The sequence below is a fragment of the Schistocerca piceifrons genome, chromosome 2 (genome assembly GCF_021461385.2).
Source record: "Schistocerca piceifrons isolate TAMUIC-IGC-003096 chromosome 2, iqSchPice1.1, whole genome shotgun sequence".
NCBI lineage: Eukaryota > Metazoa > Arthropoda > Insecta > Orthoptera > Acrididae > Schistocerca > Schistocerca piceifrons.
The window spans coordinates 440,683,345-440,708,709 of NC_060139.1; the positions used below are offsets into that span (position 1 = coordinate 440,683,345).

General features: G+C 39.1%; 1 protein-coding gene across 1 annotated transcript in view; it reads left to right on the forward strand.

The window, feature by feature from the left end:
• Nucleotides 1-25,365, forward strand: part of LOC124774931 (E3 ubiquitin-protein ligase Su(dx)) — a 141,089-nt gene that overhangs the window by 77,379 nt on the left and 38,345 nt on the right. Inside the window, 5 exon segments of the mRNA XM_047249619.1 lie at nucleotides 6,666-6,930; nucleotides 18,213-18,345; nucleotides 18,348-18,366; nucleotides 19,718-19,855; nucleotides 20,274-20,516. Of these exon segments, the coding sequence (XP_047105575.1) occupies nucleotides 6,666-6,930; nucleotides 18,213-18,345; nucleotides 18,348-18,366; nucleotides 19,718-19,855; nucleotides 20,274-20,516 (798 nt within the window).

The window sequence follows — 25,365 nt, forward strand, 5'->3', positions numbered from 1 at the left end:
ATTAGATGATCAGTTTACCTACTGAAAAGAAAAATGTTACCAAAAATAAGTTGAACAGTGGAAAATCCAGTATGGAATATGACAATATTATGGAAAGAATAATTGCTACTCACCATATAACAGAGATGCTGAGTCACAGATGGGGGGGTGGGAATCCCCTCACACACACACGACCACAGTCTCTGGCTGCTAAGGGCTGGCCTCAGCAACCAGAGAATGTGGTCATGTGTGTGTGAGAGTTGTGTGTGTGTGTGTGTGTGTGTGTGTGTGTTTCTGATGAAGCTCTTTGTCGGCTGAAAGCTTACTTTCTGACACTCTTTGTGTTGTGCCTATCTGTGACTCAGCATCTCTGCTAAATAGTGAGCAGCAACTATCCTTTTCATAATATTGCCAGAAAAAAAAGGGAGAAGGAAGAGAGGTGATTAGACGAGGCAGACTACGTAGCATAGATTTGGTTTAAGGAGAAAACATACATGAAAGCGATGAAGGGTAGAGGAAAGAGGAGTAGAGATTTGTTAAATATCAAAATTGCAGAAGTTTAGAAGTACCAATCAAATTTTTGTTAACTGAAGAAAATTACTCAACGATGTCAAAGTTATATGTGGCAGCAGGATCAGATTCACATGGTCAAAGACTGTTTCAGAATAACTTGACTGATTTAAAATATTGATGTAGAATTGAAGGAGATGATTTTGAAAGTAGACTTCAACAGACATCAAAAGTGGACTGTGGAAAACTGCTGGAAATGAAGAAACTGGAATCATTTCGAATGTGATGCTACAAAATGGTATTAAAATGAAGTGTACAGCTAAAGTATGAAATGAAAAGAATGTTTGAGAAAAGTAGCCAAATGGGAGACACTTGAGAGAAGATAGGACAGATTAGGGGTACATTCGGGTATAACTAATGTTAAACAGATCAGTAAAGAGAGGAAAATTGTAGAGACAGACAAATATTAATGTATGTATAATAGATGTTAAATGACCTAACACTTCCAAGAACAGATGCGGCCACTGTCCATAATTTATTAGGTATGAACTGATAAGTTTAAAGAACCAGAGGTCACTAAGAGATTCAAGGGGAGCAACAGTCAATGATTGGCTGAAAAACAGGGGAAAGGAATACGGGGAAAAATTGTGGACTTTAAATACGATGGCTCTTGTCGTCTTCACTAGGGATGATAAATTCAGCTTCCCTTTCCTATGCACGTTAGTAATAATGAAATAAAATTGCTCCTGATGCTATCAACCATTAAGACAATTAATCACTAAGCTTATCTAGATGCGGATTACATGAAATGATACCCTGCAATTACAATATCTCAATTTTCACTAATAAAAGTGCATTGTCTTTAAAATGTTCACATACATTCAAAGACTGGTGAAACTTTTCAGTAAGTGTTAAAAGGCGATTGGAGCCCCGATCACAGTGGCAGGTGAACTCTCTATATCAAATTTAATAAACTGGAAGCTGCTGAAAGACATTGACTATATTCACTGCAGATCATTAAAGGAGAGTAAACTGCAGACTAACTCTCACATAATTAGGTCAAACAGACACATAACACTAAAATTCCAAGTGCTGATGTGTAGTAAAAATCATCAGGTTCCATCTCGGGTAAAACTGAGACAAAATCCAACTTTGGTGGTGAGAAATAGTCGAAAATGCACCTGTCAGAAAATAGTCAAGACACCTAACTAGGCTCTGAGTTTTCTAAGTCCAGCTACTGGACTACCTGTGAAACTTTTATCTTTTAAAGCACGTGCGGCTGGAATCGCCACTCACCCTGACGTAGATGTTATTCCAACTAGATCACACAGAACATTCTGTGACCAACACAGATCGTGCTCCAACTAGGTCATACTGAACTCTGTCCACATCATGATGACCGTTGCCCTTATGTAGCCTCGGTCCTCCCCCTCGGCGAAATTCCTGTATGCGCCACTTAATGAGGTTTGTAGTTTCGTCAGCCTCACATACATCTTTTGATACAAAGTACTTCTTAATGATTGGACTGTGTCATCAGTTGTGCGCTAAAGTGATATCTTATGTTATACATATAGTAATTTGCCCAGTAATTAAAGTTGAAAAATTGCAAACTTTGTTGCAGTACTGAAATAGAATTCTTTCTCTTCGTGTCAGTAAATACTGTTACAATATTTAATTTGGCATCACTTCCTTAATGCAATTTTACTGCTCTTTTTCATTGTGCTACTCAGAATTTATGTATCTTTAATAGTCCATTAGTTATGGACGAAACTAGGCAAAATTATAAACATAAAGAAACATGCAATAAAATTTATAGATCTTAAGAACTAAAGATTGTATAGCGTGTGTTACGACTTGTGGCAATGCAAACTGCCTTTCTCAGGGTGAATAGCCCCAGGACAACCAAGAAATCCTGGAAAAACCAGTGAATTTTTCATCCAGGAATTTTAGAGTAATACTGCAGCAAGAAAACATAAACGAGAGAAAATTTTAGTTGCAAAGAATATGCGCCATTTACAAAAAAACAAACTACACATAAAAACATCTGCTAAGAGCGAAATGTGTCAAAGGCCTTAGGACAAAGACAGTGCAATGAACAAATGAAGCAGATAAAAGTGAATACAGAAATCAAAAAAAAAAAAAAAAAAAGGTGTTTGATGGAGGGTGCAAAGTGGCTATGCAGAAATGGTTAAAGGACAGATGCAAGGATATAAAAGCCTGTGTACATTCGGAAAAGATAGATACCACTCACAGGAAAATTAGATAAACATTTGGAGGAAAGAGAAGTACCTGTATGAATGTTAAGATCTCCAATGGCAAACTGGAATGAAGTAAAGAAGGGAAACCTGTAAAGTGGGAGGAATGTGTAGGTTTATACAAGGAAAAAAAACTTGAGGACAATGTTATGGAAAGAGAAGAGGAAGTAGTTGAAGATGAGATGTGAGAATAATTTGACTGGGCACTGAAAGAACCAGGGTCTCTGGAGCAGACAACATTACTTTAGAATTATTGAGATCATGGGAGTGCCAGCCATAGAAAAACTATTCCAATATGTAATAATTTAAATTCCACAGATCATAGTTGCCAGCAGGATTGAATATTACCAGCTATTAGTTTAATAAGTCATAGTTGCAATATGCTAACACAAATTATTTACAGAAGAGTGGAGAAACTGGTAGAAACAGACCTCCAGGTAGGTGAGTTTGGGGTTCAGAGGAATATTTGAACTCAAGAGGTAACATTGACATTACAACTTCCGTGAGAAGATGAACTGAAGAAAGGCAAAAGTCTATTTTTAAGCCATTTAAAGATTTAGTGAAAGCTTGTGACAATGTTCATTGGAATACACTCTTTGAAATTCTGTAGGTAGCAGGATCAAGTACAAGGAGCAATAGGTTAAGTATAATGTCAGTATAAAATTCAAACAATGGCAGCTCCAGGTTGGAATATGAGGAAAAGGATAGATTGCTACTCACTGTATAGGTGACTCTTTGAGCTGCAGACAGGCACAACGAAAAGACTGTTACATATTAAAGCTTTCAGCCAAAGCCTTCTTCTGCAAAAGAAACACACACACACACACACACACACACACACACACACACACACGGTGGCATGAGGTATGCTTCCTTGTCTGAAAGTGTGTGTGTTTACTTTGCTGAAGAAGTCTTGGGCTTAAAGCTTTAATGTGTAACAGTATATTTTTGTGCCTGTCTGCAACTCAGTCAGTCATCTTTACAGTGAGCAGCATATATCAGAATAAAATTAAGTCTTCAGTTGCACAAATACTTTTATTTCGCTTTACCAGTTTTAAAAAATTAGTCATCTTCAGAAGCCTACAAAATTAGGCATATTATAAATCATTAGACCTTGGTTACACATTTGTGTGAAGTATAAAAAGTGTATTACAGAAACATACTTAATATTGGTTTAACACATGTCAGTATCTTCTTCACAGAAATATAATGCCATGATACGTTCAAAAATGTAAAAATTGTGTGTAGTTATTGTTAACACAGATTGACAGTAAATAAAGTAACACCTATGTACATGTCAAGTTGTGGTGCCAGCAGCAAGGTACATACATAAAAGATATAAAAAGTATAACTAAGGTATATAAGGGAGTTTATATATAATACATAAATACATATTTACACATACACTGATTAGCCACAACAGTATGGCAACCTGTCTAATAACTGGAATGTCCACCCTCTGCACAGATAACAGCGGCATCATGTCGTGACATGGAAGCAATGAGCCCTTGTAGTTTGCTAAAGGAAGTTGGCACAACATCTGCCCACACAAGTCACTTAATGCCTGTAAATTACGGGCACAGGGCAATGAGCTGTGACACAACGTTCAATCACATCCTATATGTGTTTGATCGGGTTCAGATCTGGCATGTGGGGGGGCCAGCACATCAATTGGAACTTGCCACTGTGTTCCTTGAACAACTGTATCACACTCGTGGCCTTGTGGCATGGCACATTATCTTGTTAAAAAAATGCCACTGCTGTCAGGATACATGATCATCATGAAGGTATGCATGCGGTTCACAACCACTGTATGATACATGTTGGCCATCATGATGCCTTGCACAAGTTCCACTGGACCCGTGGCTGCCCATGTGAATGTTCCCCAGAGCATAATGGAACTGCTGCAAGCTTTTTGCCTCCTCACAGTACAGGTATCGAGGAGCTGTTCGTCTGGAAGACAGCTGATTCAGCCCTCCCATCAGCATGATGAAGGAAGTATCAGAATTTATCAGACCATGCAATGCTCTTCCACTGTGTCAATGTCAAATGCTGATGGCCATATGCCCATTTCAGTTGTAGTTGCCAATGTTGTGGTGTTATTATTGGCATATGCATGGGTCGCTGGCTGCAGAGGCCCATCATTAGAAGTGTTTGGTGCACTTTGTGTTCAGACACACTTGTACTCTCCCCAGCATTTAAGTCTCTGATGTTAATTCTGCCGCAGTTTGCTTCCTGCTGTGTTTTACCAGTCTGACCAGCCTGTGATGTCTGACATTTGTAATGAGCGCTGGCCGCCCAGCCCCACAATTTCTGGATGTGGTTTCACCTTGGTTTTGCCACTTGTTGAAGACACTTACCACAGTACTCCTCAACCATCTGACAAATCGTTCAGTTTCTGAAATGCTTGTGCTGAACCTCTGGGCCATCACAATCTTGTCTCAGTCGAACTCACATATATTGCACATCTTCCCAATTTTACACACTGACAACACGCTCAGTGATGCAACATGCACTTTGCATGACTCTAACTAGCAGTCATTCCTCACTATGTGATGGTGTTATCGCCTGAATGGGTTTATATCGATAGTAGGTCAGTAGTCATAATGTTCTGGCTGGTTAGTATATAGTTTTATGCAAGACATACACGTGCAACTTGTATGGAAACCAGACTGCAAATAGAAGCCACAAAGACCATGAAAGGGAACAGTAGCTGAGAAGACTGTGGGGCAGGATTCTAGCCTATTCCTAATGTTATTGAATATGTACATTGAGCGACCTGTGGTGGAAACCTTGGAGAAATTTTTAAAGGGAAGTAGAGTTCAGTGAGAAAACATAAAAACTCTACGCTTTTGCCAGTGACATTATAATTCTGTCAGTCAGCTAAGGATAAGGAAGAGCAATTGAATTGAATAGATACTATCTTGAAAAGCAGTAACAAGACAGAAATCAACAAAAAATAAAACAATGGTATGGAATTAATCAAATTAAATCATGAGATACTGATGGAATTAAATTATGAGATACTGATGGAATTAAATTATGAAATGAAAAACTTAAAGGGAGTAGACGAGTTTTGCTATTTGGGCAGCAAAATAACAAATGATGGCATAAATAGAGACAATTTAAAGTGCAGAATGGCTACAGCAAGAAGAGCATTTCTGTTAAAGAACATTTAATATAGAATTAAGCGTTAATAAGTCTATTCTATAGGCATTAACCAGAAATGTAGCATTGTAAGTGACTGAGACATTGTCGATAAACTGTGCAGGCAAGAAGAGCATAGAGGGTTTAGAAATTTGGTGCTTCAGGAGGATCCTGCATATAGATGGGTTAATGTATAAATAATGAGGTGGTGTTGAACCATATTGGGAAACAATTAATTGATTGCACAACTTAACTGAAAGAAGGGAGTGATTGACATCAAGCATCGTGGGGTATGAAGGACTCATCAGTTTACTAATGGAGGGAAGTGTGGTGGGTAGAAATTGTAGAGGGAGATAAAGGCTTGAGTACAGTGAGCAGCATCAAGTGTATGTAGGTTGCAAGAATTACACTGAGATGAAGCAGCTTGGACAGAATAAAATTAACATGGAGAGCTGCATAAAACCAGTCTTTGGCCTGAAAACACTTCAACAACAAAAACAACAGCAGCATAAGGGTATAAAGAATGTTGGGTGTAGTCAAGCTGCAGAACTGAAGATTACTAAAAAGAGATGGAAGATCACATTAGAGTATATGTGCCTAATTTAATTTATGTAGCCTTAAAGATGATGCAGTTAAGAAAAGTATGTTGTCGTAGTGGCAGTTCTATATTAAAGCTTTGTACTCTCTTTGCTGAGAACTTTAGTGTTTGTGTTAGTATATTATGTGATTCATAAGTGTTTTGCATTCTTAGTGCAGAATTTAAATTTTTTGCAGGTGGGAAATGAGGTACGATGTGTACGGTCGGCGTTACTACGTTGATCACAACACACGCAGCACTTCTTGGGAGCGCCCGCAGCCTTTACCCCCAGGTTGGGAAATCCGAAGAGATCCTCGAGGTCGTATATACTATGTAGATCACAATACACGCACTACAACTTGGCAGCGACCGAACTCAGAGAGGCTGCAGCATTTTCAGCATTGGCAAGGAGAGCGCGCACATGTTGTGCAGCAAGGCAATCAGCGTTTTCTTTATCCCCAGGTACAGTGTAATTGAATGCATAATATATTTAGACATGAAAATTCGAAGTAAGTATGGAAATTACCTGAAAAACTGTGTGTGCCACCACCACCACCACCACCACCACCACCACCACATCATGCAAGTGCACACACACACACACACACACACACACACACACACACACACACGGGGGGGGGGGGGGGGGAATTTCATTTGTGGCTCTCTCTGGCCTCTCCCCCCTCATCGAACGAGTACATACTTGGTGACTGTGTACTATTGTGATCATGGTTTTGATCATGAGATTGAGCACATAAACAAACTACTACTTTGTTGGACAGATTTGTAATCTTAAAATGTTATTGTAATGCTGTTTTTCATTGGGTATACAGATATGGTGTTCCATCACACCATCACAAATCAAGTGTGTGTGTGTGTGTGTGTGTGTGTGTGTGTGTGTGTGTGTGTGTGTGATAAAATTAGTTTAAAACTCATTGAAATATTTCCACTGGTAACTGCCTCGGTAAATCAGAGAAGACTAAAACAGGAGTGAAATTTATATTTATTCATTCTTGGGACCCTGGCTAGTATGAATGCTTCAAAGATGATGTATAGGGTTCTTCATAAGTATCTATGGTGCTTCAGACGATTTTTGGAAACTGCAAGACGTGCAGAAAAATTACATATATCAGTAGATAGATCACCTCTCAAAGTTTTGAACAATAATGTGATTTGGCATAGTTGCAGTGCTCATTACTCGGATGCAAATGCGCCATAAAATTTAGACATACGATCCGTTACATACTGTCATATTGAATTAGTTGGTGCCTGCAGATAGGCAACCCAGTGAACAGATTTGCAAAGTGGGCTGGCATCTTAGAAGCAGCAGTGCCTTTAATTATCTAGATGCACATGCTTTTCAGCCCTTATTGATGTCTGTCTCTTCACAAATGTTACCCACATTAAGCAACTAGCAACTATAATGTGAGTTAAATACTGAGGACATCCTCTGTACACTTATGTCTATTTTCTACATGTCTTGTAGTTTTCGTGCAGTCACCTTCTGAAACCATGGAGGTATTCATGAATAAGCCTGTATAGTTGTGGATTGGCTCAGTTGCCATTGAAACTGGTGGCGAGTAGTAATATATCAGATGGGTTGGCGGAGGGGGGGGGGGGGGGGGGGGGTTGAGACTCCGTACAGGAATATCTTTTAGGCACATTCTCACCATGTCCAGTGAACTGTTTATGGGAACTTCTACAGGGACTTACTGACAGTTGGATGTTGCAATGTCTAGTTAAGAGATGTCAGTCCATAAACTATTTGATAATCAGCAATTATCTTCACCACAGCATTTTCGTCCAGTATATTTTTATCAGAGGCATATTTTAAGATTACGTGGCAAATAGAAAAAAGGATTTACGTGTAGTTAATTAAAAGTGACTCTGAAGATACCAGTGATGGTCAAATTGAGATACATACAAGGAGACTAAAGTAGCGAAAATCAGAAAAACTGTTATGAAGATTTAAAGTGCGCGTCATTTATGACGGCGGCCGAGTTTAGGTTCGTTTTGCGCATCTGACGTCACAAAACACAGTCAGCCAATGAACAGAGGACAACGTTGCCAGAGCTCTACTGCAGTGCAGAGCACGGACGAGTGTCTTCAGTTTTAGAAACGTTCAGTCATAAATAAAGTAATTGAACAAAAGCAATGTCTTGATAGCAGACTTTCTTTTATAGAAAGTTTGGAAAAAGCATTCTTTATACCAATCGCTTCATATTCTATTAATTAATTAAACCAAACAAGCAATAAGCCTCCTAATTCAGGCGATAGCAAAGAAAGGTGTTTGTATCATTCTCACGAACTTTTTCGCAATAAAGAACGGCTGTAATTGTTTATTTCCTATTGTACGTAGACAAAATGTGAGTAATTCATAGTCATACCAACAGTGTTTGTCGGTATTTTCCATGATATGTTAAAGTCCTCCAGGAGCTCTCTTGAATGACTAGTTGCATTAGCGTAGTGGTTAAGGCGGTAGGCTGCCAAGTGAAAGGATCTGAGTTCAAACCTTGATCGGTGCTTTATATTTTCTTTATTTAAAAAAATATCAAAGTGTCTTATTTCATGAATTTTATTTGTTTGAATGTAATTTTTTGCATTTTCTAGTGCTTTGTCTCTTCATTATAATTATAACAAGTTTTCAGTTTTTCTAATTTTGTCCTCCAATATTTCTTTTTACAGCAACTAAAAACAATGAAAAGTCACACACACAATATTCATGTTATCTGTTTTGTTTGTATATTTTCTCTTCCGCAGTCACTGTTTTACTATTCATATTGATATATATTCTTTTGCGACAGTAAGTTGCCGAGCTACTTGATTGTCGGACCCAATTCTATGCTTCGCTGCTTTGGCAACACCATCATATTCAATGTTTTCGTCGACTGATCTATGTTTTGGCAAGTATTTGCTGTCCGTTGTGACAAACACAAATTTTTTTGCGCACTGTGCCTCACTGACAATATATTTTAGTTTTTTCTATGTTTTATTACGTCCACAATTCAGTTTTGTGCACTTTGCAAATTTGTTTTAATCAGAACTTCTTAGAAAAAATCAAAATGACTCTGGTATAAATAAAACTTTTATTACAGTCGCGAAAGACTGAATATTTCTCAGTATTACATATGACACCTATCTGGTACTTAAATTAAACGAGATATTGTTATACAACAAATTTTATATGAAATTTAGTCATCTTGTCCACATTTTATTCTCAACATTGTGGCAACTAAAATCGACCATATGGAAAGTATACGCTATGGACTATAACCTCTGAAAACTCTTCAAAATTTCGTGCAGTGGTTTACTACATTTAATGCTGCACAATAACTGTGTTGAACATCAAAACAAAATTAAGTCATTTACGGGGGGAAGGTATCAGTCAAGAAGATGCGTATAAATCAAATTTTTGGGCCAAATAGTTTTTGTGAAATCGAATAAGTGTCAAAGCAGTCGGAACACCATGTGTCAGCACAGGCGAGCAGTGCAGTGATGACAAAATCGCGCACAGTGCAGAATGCGGGGAGTACGTCTTTGTAGCAGCGAAAGGGTTAATGCGCCCGTGGTGGCTTTACTTCATAAACTGCGCGCTCCCCCCTAAATGTAAGTTTGCTTACTATACTATACTATGGCGCTGCTTCTCATGGCGCGTGCATCGTTTGCAACTGGCAACGCAGCAATCTCCTGCGTCTGGGCGGGCATGCGTGAGCTGCCAAGATAAAAGAATTGAACTATGGGAAATCAAGAATTCTGTAAGTGGTTCCACCTAACAAAACAAACAGTTTACTTTATCTTTGGTCACATGTGTGATCAGATTCAGCATAAGACATGAAGTTAAATTCATGTTCTAGGTTATTATGATTTTAATAGTGCTTTTCGGTTCTTCTGTAAGGTTTGTTTGAAATGGTAATGAATTCTTAATAAATCTAAGACTTTGCATTAAATTTCCATGTCAGGAATAATGCTGTATTGCCAATGAACCAACTACTTCTAACCTAATGATTTTACACTCTAGGAAGCATGCCAGTTGCACTTGGTGATACCATAGGATTTAGCACAGCAACTGCTTCTCAAATAGTAGGTAAGGAATAAAAGAAGAAGCCGGCTGGTAGAATTTTGCACAGAGCATAACTTAATCATAGCTGACACTTGGTTTAAGAATCACAAAAGAAGGTTGTATACATGGAAGAAGCCTGGAGACATTGGATGACTTCAGATGGATTATAAAATGGTAACACAGAGATTTTTGAACCAAATTTTAAATTGTAAGAAATTTCAAGGGGGCACATGTGGACTCTGAGCACAGTTCATTGATTATGAACTGTAGTTTAAAACTGAAGAAACTGCAAAAAGGTGGGAATTTAAGGAGCTGGGACCTGGAAAACTGAAAGAACCAGACATTGTAGAGATTTACAGGTAGAGCATTAAGGAACTATAGAAAAGAATGCAGGAAAGAAATACAGTAGAAGAAGAATGGGCAACTTTGAGAGATGAAATTGTGAAGGCAGCAGATCATCAAGTAGGTAAGAAGACGAGGGCTAGTATAAATCCTCGGGTAACAGAGGAGATATTGAATTTAATTGCTGAAAAGAGAAAATATAAAAAATGCTGTAAATGAAGCAGGTGAAAAGGAATATAAACGTTTCAAAATTAAAATTGACAGGGTGTGCAAAATGGCCAAGCAGTGATGGCTAGAGGACAAATGTATGGATGTAGAAGCATATATCATATGGGGTAAGGTATATACTGCCTGTTGTTGTTGTTGTTGTTGTTGTTGTTGTTGTTGTGGTCTTTAGTCCAGAGACTGGTTTGATTCAGCTCTCCATGCTACCCTATCCTGTGCAAGTTTTGTCATCTCCAAGCACCTACTGCAACCTATATCCTTCTGAATCTGCTTAATTTATTGATCTCTTGGTCTCCCTCTACAATTTTTACCCTCCATGCTGCCCTCAAATACCCATTCAATCTTCAGCATTCTTCTGTGGCACCACATTTCACCAAAGCCTCTATTCTCTTCTTGTCTAAACTAATTATAGTCCATGTTTCACTTCCATGCATGGCTACACTCCATACAAATATTTTCAGAAAAGGCTTCCTGACACTTAAATCTATACTTGATGTTAACAAATTTCTCTTCTTCAGAAACACTTTCCTTGCCATTGTCAGTCTACATTTTATATCCTCTCTACTTCAACCATCATCAGTTATTTTGCCCCCCAAATAGCAAAACTCATCTACTACTTTAAGTGTCTCATTTCCTAATCTAATTCCCTGAGCATCACCTGATTTAATTCGACTACATTCCATTATCCTCGTTTGGCTTTGTTGATGTTCATCTTATACCCTCCTTTCAAGACAATGTCCATTCTGTTAAACTGCTCTTCCAGGTCCTTTGCTGTCTCTTCTAGAATTACAATGTCATCGGCAAACTTCAAATTTTTAAATTCTTCTCCATGGATTTTATTTCCTACTCGAAATTTTTCTTTTGTTTCCTTTACTGCTTACTCAATATACAAATAGAATAACATCGGGGATAGGCTACAACCCTGTCTCACTACATTCCCAACCACTGCTTCCTTTTCACGCCACTTGACTCTTATTATTGCCTTGTGGTTTCTGTACAAATTGTAAATATCCTTTCACTCCCTGTATTTTACCTCTGCCACCTTCAGAATTTGAAAGAGAGTATTCCAACCAACATTGCCAAAAGCTTTCTCTAAGTCTACAAATGCTAGAAACATAGGTTTGCCTTTCCTTAATCTATTTTCTAAGATAATTCGTAGGATCAGTATTGCCTCGCGTGTTCCAACATTTCTATGGACACCAAACTGATCTTCCCCAAGGTCAGCTACAGCCAGTTTTTCCATTCGTCTGTAAAAACTTCATGTTAGTATTTTGCAGCCATGATTTATTAAGCTGATAGTTCAGTAATTTTTCACCTGTCAACACCTGCTTTCTTTGGGATTGGAATTACTATATTCTTCTTGAAGTGTGAGGGTATTGCACCTGTCTCATTCATGTTGCTCACCAGATGGTAGAGTTCTGTCAGGGCTGTCTCTCCCAAGGCTGTCAGTAGTTCCAATGGAATGTTGTCTACTCCCGGGGTATTATTTCAACTCAGGTCTTTCCGTGCTCTGTCTAACTCATCATGTAGTATCATATCTATCTCCCATTTCATCTTCATCTCATCTACGCCCTCTTCCATTTACGTAATATTGCTATCCAGTACATTGCCCTTGTATCGATTCTCTACATACTCCTTCCACCTTTCTGCTTTCCCTTTTTCACTTAGAACTGGTTTTCCATCTGAGCTCTTGATATTCATACAAGTGGTTCTCTTTTCTCCAAAGGTCTCTTTAATTTTCTTGTAGGCAGTATCTATCTTACCTTCTGTGATGTATACCTCTGCATCCTTACATTTGTCCTCTTAGCCATCCCTGCTTAGCCATTTTGCCTTCCTGTTGATCTCATTTTTGAGATGTTTGTATTCCTTTTGCCTACTTTATTTATTGCATTTTTCTGTTTTCTCCTTTCATCAGTTAAATTCAATATCTCTTCTGTTACCCAAGGATTTCTACTAGCCCTCGTCTTTTTACCTGCCTATAGGAAAATTAAAGAGACCTTTGGTGAAAAGAGAACCACCTGTATGATTATCAAGAGCTCAGATGGGAACCTGTCGTATTCAAAGAAGGGAAAGCAGAAAGTGGAAGGAGTATATAGAGGATCTATAAAAAGGCGATGTACTTGATGGCCATCTTATGAAAATGGAATAGGACGTAGATGCAGATGAAATGGGAGATACGATACTGCAAGAATAATTTGATACAGCACTGAAAGACCTAAGTAGAAAGAAGTCCCCGATAGTAGACAGCATTCTGTTAGAACCACTGATAGCCGTGGGAGACCCAGACATAACCAAGCTCTTCCATCTGGTGGGCAGGATGTGTAAGACAGACAAAATACCCTCAGACTGTAAGAAGAATATAATAATTCCAATTTCAAAGAAAGCAAGTGCTGACAGGTTTGAGAATTGCCAAACTATCAGTTTAATAAGTCATGGTTGCAAAATACTAACACAGATTCTTTACAGATAAATGGAAAAACTGGTAGAAGCTGACCTAGTGGTATATCAGTTTGGATTCTGTAGAACTGTTCGAACATGCAAGGCAATACTGACCCCCTTACTTACCTTAGAAGCTAGGTTAAAGAAAGGCAAACCTAAGTTTCTAGCATTTGTAGACTTAAAGAAAGTGTTTGACAATGTTGGCTGGAATACTCTCTTTCAAATTCTGAAGGTGGCGGGGGTCAAATACAGGGACCGAAAGGAATTTGTACAGAAACCACATGGCATTAATAAGAGTCGAGAGGCATGAAAATAAAGAAATGGTTGTGAAGGGAGTGAGACAGGATTGTAGCCTATCCCGGGTGTTATTCAATTTGTGTATTGAGCAAGCAGTAAAGGAAAAAAAGAAACATTTGGAGTAGGAAATAAAATCCATAGAGAAGAAGTAAAAACTTTGCAGTTTGCCTATGACATTGTAATTCTGTCAGAGACAGCAAAGGATGTGGAAGAGCAGTTGAACGGAATGGACAGTGTCTTGAAAGGAGGATATAAGATGAACATTAACAAAAGCAAAACGAGGATAGTGGAATGTACTCAAATCAAATAAGATGATGCTGAGGGAATTAGATGAGGAAATGAGACATTTAAAGTAGTAGACGAGTTTTCCTATTTGGGGAGCAAAGTAATTGAGGATGGTCAAAGTAGAGAGGATATAAAATGTAGACTGGCAATGGGAAGGAAAGCGTTTCTGAAGAAGAGAAATTTGTTAACGTGAAGTATAGATTTAAGTGTCAGGAAGCCTTTCCTGAAAGTATTTGTATGGAGTGAAGCCATGTATGGATGTGAAACGTGGGCAATAAACAGTTTAGACAAGAAGAGAATAGTAGCTTTTGAAATGTAGTGCTACAGAAGAATGCTGAAAATTAGATGGATAGATCACATAACTAGTGAGTTGGTACTGAATAGAATTCGAGAAAAGAGGAATTTTTTTGCACAGAGGTGGACACCACACCAACCACCAAACCAACACCGGCATGATGGCCAACACAAAAGGTCTACTGCCATCTCTGCATAAGGGTTAATTTTCACTAGAGTGAGGTCTTGCAGGATGTGGGTACTGCAATGTTTGCACACATCTGGTTAAGGTTAACCATTAATACGCTCTCATCTGGAGATAGATTGGGTAGAAAGTTGAGCAAAGGGTAGCAGTTTGAAGGGCAGAAGGGAGAAAACGGCCAAGGCAAGAGCCAAGGGAAAAAAACTTTTGCGATAGTTGGGTCGAGTTGTAAGAGCAGTAGTGGTTTACTTGATTCCTGCGACAGGTCATGCAAGAGTGGGCTTTGTTAGTAGTGGGTATCATGCAGGTCGATATCTTTGACATTGTGCGGTGCTGTTACTCAGAGGCTGCTACTGGGTGCCGGTCTTGATTTCTCGATCAGCATCAGCATACCTGTAACAGTTGGGTTCATTGTGGTTTTGTGTCCTATAGGTCGTATATCAGATTCACATTGTAGGGTAATGTTGGCGATTTGTTCGTGCGTCAGCGTGTTAGCTTGTCAGCCTCCCTGCTGTAACGTGTTGGTCGGCTTTAATAGCAGCTGGCATATCCAGTTGCCATAGTTGGTTATTCCTTAGCTAGTAGTGTCTTTGGCCGCTTATGCTTCCACCTATGGTTGTGATCATAGTTTCCCAGAGTAAGGTTGAAAGGATTGCCGAGTGACTCAGGTTCCTGTATAGTTGTGTGTCATGTTTTTTGGCTTCTTCCTTGAGGGTTTCAAGGCAGTATTCAATGCAAAGATTGCAGTTGTGGTGCATCTTCTTGAATGTTTGTAATGAGACAGTCAGGTCAGTGCAGAATATTTATGCATTTATCTTTCATTGTTATATTAAATATTTTCCACCCACTGTTTGACAGCCTTAATAGTCTTATCATTTGTTAGCAGCAGATACTACTTGGCACATTTTTATATACATCAGCAGGTGTTGAGCACTCTGTAGTTCTTCACAGGAGTGTATGGTTATTTCTTGAGGGAACATTTACCTTTACTGTATATTCATCACATATTTTAAGACCAAAGTCCGGAACAGATTCGGGTTTATGCGTATAAATAAAACCCAGATGTGACCTGTTGGTAGCTTATTAGTTATTTAGTGGAAGAACTGGTCACTGAATTTTGGCTCTCATTTTCAGAAATCAACTTGTTGCCCTTGCTTAGAAGCTATAGTACAAACAAAATCTTTGCCAATGCTTTAGGTTTGTCTTTTCTTTCCTCTGAAGTAACTGCTCACCCCAAATTTAGGTGATGTGATGCTAGTGAGATGGATTAGAGGGTTGACTAGAAATGGCTTAAGACATTGAGTAAAGAGATGGGCCATTTGATTGAAGATTACGTCGATATAATTTGTATGATATAATGATCTGATACTACAAGAACACCTTACCAGCCTTTACAGCAGCAGTCCATGAAGTAACATTGTTATATAAGTGCTTTTGTGGCTTCACTTTTCTTGCAAAGTGTCTTGTTCAAGATCCAGTTTAAGAATAGTTTATCCTTATCTCCATCACCTTGTCTAGAAGTTAGGCTTTTCTCTTGAAAATAGCAGCTCTAAAGGTTAGGTTTGTTCAGCACACCTGACATCACATATTCTCTGATAACCAGTGAGCATTCGGTAGTTTTCTGAGCACTCAGTTGTGAATGTTGTAGTGAATGTGAGCATTAAACATTATTATAGTGAGTTATTTAGTGAACTTTATTCCATTAGTTGTGAGTTGTCATGGCTGACGATGATGGTCAACAAGTGAGAGATGCAATTTGCAGGAGATACTGTTTCTCCTTCTTCGAGCACTGCAACTTTCACTTTCAATGGGAACACGGTAACCCCCACCTGTGCCTTGACTTGTGCAGACTGCCATTGTTCGTGAATCGGACTATAGTTCACCATATTCTTGACTGTGGATAAAACTCGAATTTTGTTTTCAAACTTGGCAGTAAATGCTGGAAGTCAGGAATTCAGCACAATATCCAATTGTGTACATAAATAAAACACGTCTCAGACTTATGTGAGATATGTTCTTAAAGTAAAGTACATTAACCCTTCATAATAAACACTTCTTTAGATAGAACATTGCAGTAATTGATTGACTTTCAGTCTCATTTTAAATAACAAGGTGATGGATTGAAATACAACAGAATGAATAAATGTTTCAAATATTCTTTTGTTCACTTTTCTTTTTGTCATCCCAGGCTCTTGCCCCAGGGCTAATGGACTTCTCCGACCTGGGGCAACAATATGTGGAGTATGCACATTTTCCTCCGCACTGCCACTTGCATAATTAATGCGATCGTCGTCCCACATTGAAGAGATGCATTAACCCTCCAGATTACTTGCCACATGCAATTATATTTAAAAAAAAAAAAATGCACAACAGGTGCACTCTCCTAACTGTTAAATCATTACCCCACTTTCCCACTGTATAGTTAATGAGCATCACTCATTGGCAAAGTACACACAGTGTTACACATCCCTTTTCTGGAATATGTAACACCACAACCTGCACATTTTACATAGAAGTAAGGAAAGGTAATGTAAATAGCTTGTGTGTGTGTTTTCAGGGGGGGGGGGGGGGGTGGGGGGGAGACGAGCGGAGAGAGAGAGAGTAGTAATGAATAAATACAAGGGGCATTCAGTAAATAGTGCAACACTTTTTTTTCTGAAAGCAGATTGGTTTTATTCAGGGTTCTAGTACATTGGTTTTATTCAGGGTTCCAGTAGATCGTATTATTCCTCACAGTTATGACTACGAAACCCTATTTCTTCACATAATGTCTGTTTAATGCGACAGCTTTACTCCTACTTACTGGGAGGGCCCGTATGCGTGCCTGATATTTCTCTGGTGGTTGATGTTGGAGCCAACATCTTGCTGCATCAAGAACCACTGCATCATCCTTTTAAGATGCAAGCAATTCCAAACATATGCTCCTTTGTTGCTCTTTATGGTCTTTTGTTAGGTGCTGAGGAACTCAGCGGGCACACACCTTTGAGTACCCCCAGCTAATAGACGAGTGTGTCAACACTACCAACAGAGGTGTCCAATTCTGCAGTGAGGTGTTTGTTTGTGATCTGTCTATCACCACGAATGAGTGTGTCAACACGTTCCAACATTGCAGGTCTCACAGCTGTGTGCGGCCAATCAGCGTGCAGGAGATCATACAGGTTTGCACGATCTTGTTGTGATGAGGACAGATGCCTCTCCCAATGAGTCATAGTGCTTTTGTTCACTGCCAGGTCTCCATAAACAGTATGCAAGTGCTTATGAATATCTATGAAGCTCTGGTTTTCCTCCAAAAGAAACTCAATGACACCTCTCTGCTTGGAATGCACTTCAGTTACAGGCGTCACTTTTAAGGCTACCTATAATGGCGCTATCTATTGGAACTTCATGAAACTATAGGGGCTGAAGTGAGAATATTCCATGATGCCCCACAACAAATTCCACATTTTTTAAAAAACAATATTAGCTGTGAAAAACGTGTTATATTGCTTACGTAATGCCCCCCCCCCCCCCCCAATAGTAGATTGCACTAATCTGTCTCCAATAGTGTCATAATGACATTTTGTTTTTGTTTTGTGTTCCCTTATGCTTGTAAATTAAGGTTCACAGAACATATACTTGCAGCATACATCAGGTGCGGCATCAACAGTTGATTCAGAAGAAGACAATCTTGGTCCTCTTCCAGCTGGATGGGAGAAAAGGGTGCAACCTGATGGTCGTTGCTACTTTGTCAACCACAAGAACCGCACTACTCAGTGGAGGATCCTCGTACTCAAGGGTGAGCTGTTATCAAAGGCCATGAAATATACTTACAACTACTCTTTTACTGATACTTTCACATATGTTGGAAGCAGAATAATTGAATTTCTGGGAGAGCTGGTAGTGGCGTATTCTATCCTTATGAGGATAAGAGGTTATCAGGAACAGTTTACATTCTGTGGAAAGTGGCTACAGAATGTAGATTGTAGGGGTGAAGTTATAAATTGCTCTAGGGTGAGCTAGGATCTTACAATTTACCATCAACTACTCTCATTTTTTTATAATTTCAATTAGCCATATCTCAGAAATTGAGAGTAGACCATTTGTTTATGATATCTTTCCCTCTGTATGTTTGTACTACCAACTGTTAAAGTGTACTCTTCCTCGAAGACACATTTTCACATTCTTTAACACCATAAATGCTACTGGTGGTTATTTTAGCAATATTTACTAAATTGAATGGTTGGGCATGTATTATGACATGAGTCATTTCTAGAAACCTAGTTAAAGGAATGGTGGAAGGAAAGAACCAGAAGTAAAGTGTAGATATTACTGTATAAAATATTGCGGATGGTGTACGTGGAGCTATTTTATTGAAATGAAGAGAATAGCTGGCAAGTGATAGCAATAGAGAGGTGGATCAAACAAAAATTGTAGTGATGACCAGAACCACACAGCTCAGTTGAAGTCATCTCCTATAGCACTCAAAACTTTTTTCTTTTACAGTAGTTGTCACTGTAATCAATCATGACAGATATTGGGAGCAGTGAAGGCCATATATTTCTGCCAGTGGTTGCTGAGTTCATCTGTGTAACATGTGGATGTGATGCATTGATGTTTTGAAATAGACAAATCTAGTTATGACAATAGTTTTCAGTTATCTTTTTGATTGATTCATGCTTTTCTGTTCTAAAAAACCTGGTGTTTCCCACAAGCTTGAAGTTTATGCATAGGCTTCCTGTTCTCAGTAATTTTATCTGCTCGATATTTTCAACGAATGATGCTACCAATCAAAAGCCCCCCCCCGCCCACCCCACCCCCCACCCCCCCCCCCCCCCCCCCCACCCCCCCCCCCCCCCCCCTCCACCCACCCATCTCTCCCAACAACACCCCTTCATCAACAGAAAAAAGAAAAAAAGTCATCCCTTATCTTTAGGAAAAGGAATTATAACAATCAGTGCTGACCAAGCCATTGCCCCATTGCTTTCGTCTATTTTGTTAAAGCTAAAGAAAACACATTTGACTGTTATTTATTGTAGTACTGAAGTATCTTATTCTTCATAAGCAGGATTACTTGTCACTATTTTACTCTAATTTTCGCAACTTCTACTTCATATAGGTAAGCTTAGTTTTCTGTTCTTTTAATATAGACAGGAAGTTGGAGCTGATGAAGCGGCTCTCCCACCAGGTTGGGAAATTCGATTAACGGAAGATGGTGTCCGTTACTTTGTTGATCATAATACAAGAACAACAACATTCCAAGACCCTCGACCTGGAGCTCCAAAGGGGTATGATTCTTATAGTGTTACTTTACCGATGCTGATAGTGTACTTTTTAAGTCTGAAGGCTTACATCTTTAATAAGATTGTCAAACATGTCATTTGTTTCTTGTCTTTGTAAACTTTTTGATACAATATCTTAACTTCTGTTTTGAACTGGAACCTGTATTAACTTTTATTTTGGACTAGAACCAGTGCATGCTATAAAAGAAGGTAGCTGTGATATTAGATGCACACTTACTTCTACTAATCATGGACGTTTGTAATTGCTGAAGAGTTGGTCACAAGGCCGTACCCTTGTAGTAATTGTAGCCCTTGTCAAAGATAGTTTTGTTTGTAATGCATCAATAAAGTTAATCTTATTTCATTGTATAGATGCTTTCTGGCAATGTGATAGCAGATTTTCATTAGAATTTATGTATTTCAGGCCAAAAGGTGTATATGGTGTGCCCAAGGCATATGAAAGATCTTTCAGGTGGAAACTTGGACAGTTTCGGTACCTGTGTCAAAGCAATGCACTTCCTAGTCATATCAAAATAACAGTAACTCGCCAAACATTATTTGAAGATTCTTATCATCAGATTATGAGGCTACCTGCTTATGAACTCAGAAGACGACTTTACATTATTTTTAGAGGAGAAGAAGGTCTTGATTATGGTGGCGTTTCCAGGTGATTTTGCATTTTCTTTAATTACTTTAATATTTTATTATGTGTGGCGTTGATATAAATAATTTTGTCTCAAAATAAAATGGGAGGTACACAGTAAACTTAACAGATGACAGATGAAAACATATGTTTAAAGCTATATTACATACAACAAAATTAGAGTATTCGTTTTACAAATTCTTCATTTTGTCTCTCGCTTCCCAGTGCCTGTTCACAAAATTTTTGTCTGGCAGTGACAGACATATCATACAAATATGTGTAAACAGTAAACATAATATTACGATGTTTTCCATATATTGAAGTATGTCACAAGTGACTTGAAATGCCATATAATTGGAATTGCTGGTATGATTGATTTTAAGTCACTTAAAAATTTCTGCTTTAGTAAATAATAACAATCTGTAAATAACACGAGTTAGAGCTGTTGTTTTGACTCTATCTTTGATATCAAAAGGCTTTTAATCTTCCTAGCATGAAATATCAGGTGAATAGTTGCCATTGTATTCCAGCTCCGTGGTTGCATTATTCCTTGAATGGGACTTGCTATTGTATACATATAGCCAGTTGTTTCCAGGTATCAGGATCTGATGGTTTCTGGTGCAGAAACTCGTAGTATTTGGCTACAGATGTCTTTTCTGCTGATTTGTTGTATTAGATCTATATTTTAACTCGTGTTGTAATTTAGTTGGCTTGATTGGTGTCAGTACCTTACCTTTCAGTTACTATAATGTAATTACAAAAACGGGTAAATTTCTGACATAACGAGCAACTTGATCCTCTTCAGGGTGGTTCACTGCTGTATACTAGTGAATGTCTCGTCTTACATACTGTCATTTTTGTTATCTGATAGCTAATGATGTCACATATCTGAGATGTCATTGGACTATTTGAAGAGGTGGTTATGGAGTGGTGGTTGTATAGTGTGCTACTGCTTGTGCTACCCTGGTGGCTGACTGAAAGGCAACCTCTAGTAGGTGATTGGTAGAAGGTAGTACATCAGCTGTCTGTTGCACATGCCACTCTGGTAAGTGATGTGTGGGCAATTCTTATTGGTGACTGGAAGGTAATAGTAAATTAGCAGCTTGTATCCAGGGGAAGGTGTTTTCTTGCAGTGAGGCATTAAGGCCACATAGCAGTTCTCATGACTACCATCTGCACTACCAAACCTAAGACGAGTGGCACTACTGGCCGGCGAGCACATGCAATCCACCAGGCTGGAGTCATTGGCAGCCAGGTGACAGGTTATTTTAGGCATCCTCCCTCTTCATTCTTTTAGAGCATTTAATTATTTCAATAGCCTGTCTTATTTTCTGTTGCTGCATCCACGGCTGCTGAGCAAGATCTTTAGGTTCTTGAAAGTTGATGAGATGGCCTTATATGTGGTTGTGTTCCGCTACATATGTGGCTGTGTTCCGCTACAGTAGACTTATTGTTCTATCCCAGCTGTACATAAAGTTCATGCTCTGAAGTGCAAGTGCTAATGGATCTACCAGTTTCAACAACATAAACCTTGCCGCATTCACACCGAAGTTTGTACACACCTGCATTGTGGAGAGCATTCACAGAATCCTTAGTGGATCAATAAATCTCGGATCTTGTGGCCACTCTGAAATACAGGTGTGATTCCTGTGCTACACAGAACCTTGCCTTATGTGAGAGATGTCAGTGACTGTTTAGGCAAGGTTCTATGTCACACAGGACTCAGACGTGTATTTCAGAGTGGCCACAAGATCTGAGATTTGTTGGGAAAGATCTCATCAATACTCTCCAAACTGCAGGTGTCTACAATTTTTGATGTGAGTGTGGTGAAGTCTGTGTTGGTGAAACCGGGAGATCCAGTAGCACTTGCATTTTGGAACATGGACATTACGTATGAATGGGACAGAATAGAAAGTCAGCTGTAGCAGAACACCACTAGGATTCTGGCCATCCTACAAATTTTCAAGAATCCCACATACTTGGTTGTCAGCCGTGAATGCAGCAACGGAAAATAAGAGAAGCTATTGAAATAATTAAATGGCATAATAACATGAACAGGGAGGATGGCTATTAGTAACCTGTGGCCTGGCTGCCAGTGATTTCAGTGTGGTAGACCGCCTATGTTTGGCAGCAGGTGGCACTACTGGGCCCAGGTTTGGCAGTGTAGACAGTAGCTGCGAGAGAACTCGTGTGTGGCCTTAACACCTCGGCGCAGGAAAACACCATCCCCTGGAGACAATCTATTGATTTGCTATTACTTTCCAGTCACCAATTGGAGCCACCCGCCAATCAGTTGCCAGAGTGGCACAAGCAACAGACAGCCGATATGCTACCTTCTGCCAGTCACTTACTAGAGTTGTCTTCCAGTTAGCCTTGAGGATAGCATAGGCAATAGCATCTGTACAGCCATTCTTGCATAACAACCTCTTCAAATTGTCCAATGACATCTCAGATATGTGATGTCTGAAGCCACCAAATAACTGAAAATTGCAGTGTGTAAAGGAAGACATTCACCGGTACACAGCAGTGAACCATCCTGAAGAGAATTTCAATAAGTCGATCAAAATGCTGGCAATTTAGCTGTAATAGTTACGTGAGCCAATACCCAAAATTACACTACTGGCCATTAAAATTGCTAGACCAAGAAGAAATGCAGATGATAAATGGGTATTCATTGGACAAATATATTATACTAGAACTAACATGTGATTACATTTTCATGCAATTTGGGTGCATAGATCCTGAGAAATCAGTACCCAGAACAACCACCTCTGGCCGTAATAACGGCCTTGATACGCGTGGGCATTGAGTCAGAGAGAGCTTGGATGGTGTGTACAGGTACAGCTGCCCATGCAGCTTCAACATGATACCACAGTTGATCAAGAGTAATGACTGGCGTATTGTGACCAGCCAATTGCTCGGCCACCATTGACCAGACGTTTTCAATTGGTGAGAGATCTGGAGAATGTGCTGGCCAGGGCAGCATTCGAACATTTTCTGTATCCAGAAAGGCCCGTACAAGACCTGCAATATGCGGTCGTACGTTATCCTGCTGAAATGTAGGGTTTCGCAGGGATCGAATGAAGGGTAGCGCCATAAGTCATAACACATCCGTATAAAGGAACAAGAGTGGCAAGACGTTTATAGCGCTGATACAGTCGACGATAAGTATAATGCTTTTCTCAAGACTTTTCTCATGCTCTTTGAAAGTTGCCTTCCGTTAGAACGTTTAAAACTGGGTACTAGCACAAACAGGCAGCCTGGATGGCTGACTATAGAGGGATAAGAATATTTTGTAGAACAAAGTGGCAGTTATATCAAAACGTTAGAAACAGTCAATTCAGAGGCTTCCTTTACCAGGATACAGGTTGGCTGGCAGCTTTTCGAGGAGCTCTTTGCGGTGTGGGGGAGTAGCCATGTATGTGAAAAACGGCATCCCATTTGAGTCAATTGATGTTTCAAAGTACTGCACTGAAAAGGTGTTTGAATGTTGTGCAGGTGTGGTTAAATTTAACGGAGCTAAACTTCTAACTGTTGTTATTTATAGATCCCCAGACTCCGATTTCACAACATTTTTGCTAAAGCTAGAGGAGGTTCTTGGTTCACTTTATAGGAAATACAAAAAGTTAGTTATATGTGGTGACTTCAATATTAATTGTTTAAGTGATTGTGCAAGGAAGAGGATGCTGGTAGACCTCTTTAATTCATATAATCTTATGCAAACCGTATTCTTTCCAACGAGAGTGCAAGGGAACAGTAGAACAACCATAGACAACATTTTTGTTCATTCCTCATTACTAGAAGGGCATTCTGTTAGCAAAAAGGTGAATGGCCTTTCAGATCATGATGCACAAATTTTAACTTTAAAAGATTTTTGTGCTGCAACACGTGTTAAATATAGTCACCAGCTGTTCAGGAAAGCTGATCCAGTTGCTGTAGAGACCTTTGTAAACCTTATAAAGGAACAAGAGTGGCAAGATGTTTATAGCGCTGATACAGTCGACGATGAATATAATGCTTTTCTCAAGACTTTTCTCATGCTCTTTGAAAGTTGCTTTCCGTTAGAACGTTTAAAACAGGGTACTAGCACAAACAGGCGGCCTGGGTGGCTGACTAGAGGGATAAGAATATCTTGTAGAACAAAGTGGCAATTATATCAAAATGTTAGAAACAGTCAAAATCTAAACGCAGCAGCCCATTACAAACAGTATTGTAAGGTGCTTAAAAATGTTATTAGGAAGGCAAAAAGTATGTGGTATGCAGATAGAATAGCTAAGTCTCAGGATAAAATTAAAACCATATGGTCAGTCGTAAAGGAAGTTGCTGGTCTGCAGAGACAGGTCGAGGATATAGAATCAGTGCGTAGTGGGGATGTCCGTGTTACTGATAAGTCGCATATATGTACAGTACTTAATAATCACTTTCGGAATATAGCAGGTGAACTAAATAGAAACCTAGTCCCAACAGGGAATCATATAGCACTCTTAGAAAAAAGTGTTCCGAGACTGTTACCTGAAATGCTCCTCCATGATACTGACAAGAGGGAGATTGAGTTAATAATTAAATCACTAAAGACCAAGAACTCTCATGGATATGACGGGGTATCTAGCAGAATACTGAAGTATTGTTCTATGTATGTTAGCCCAGTTCTCAGCCATATCTGTAACTTTTCCTTTAGGAGTGGTCGGTTTCCTGACCGATTAAAGTACTCGGTAGTGAAGCCACTTTATAAAAAGGGAGACATTGATAATGTTGACAATTTTAGACCTGTTTCTATGCCATCGGTGTTTGCTAAAGTTATCGAGAAGGTTGTATATACAAGGTTACTGGAGCATTTAAATTCACATAATTTGCTGTCAAATGTTCAGTTTGA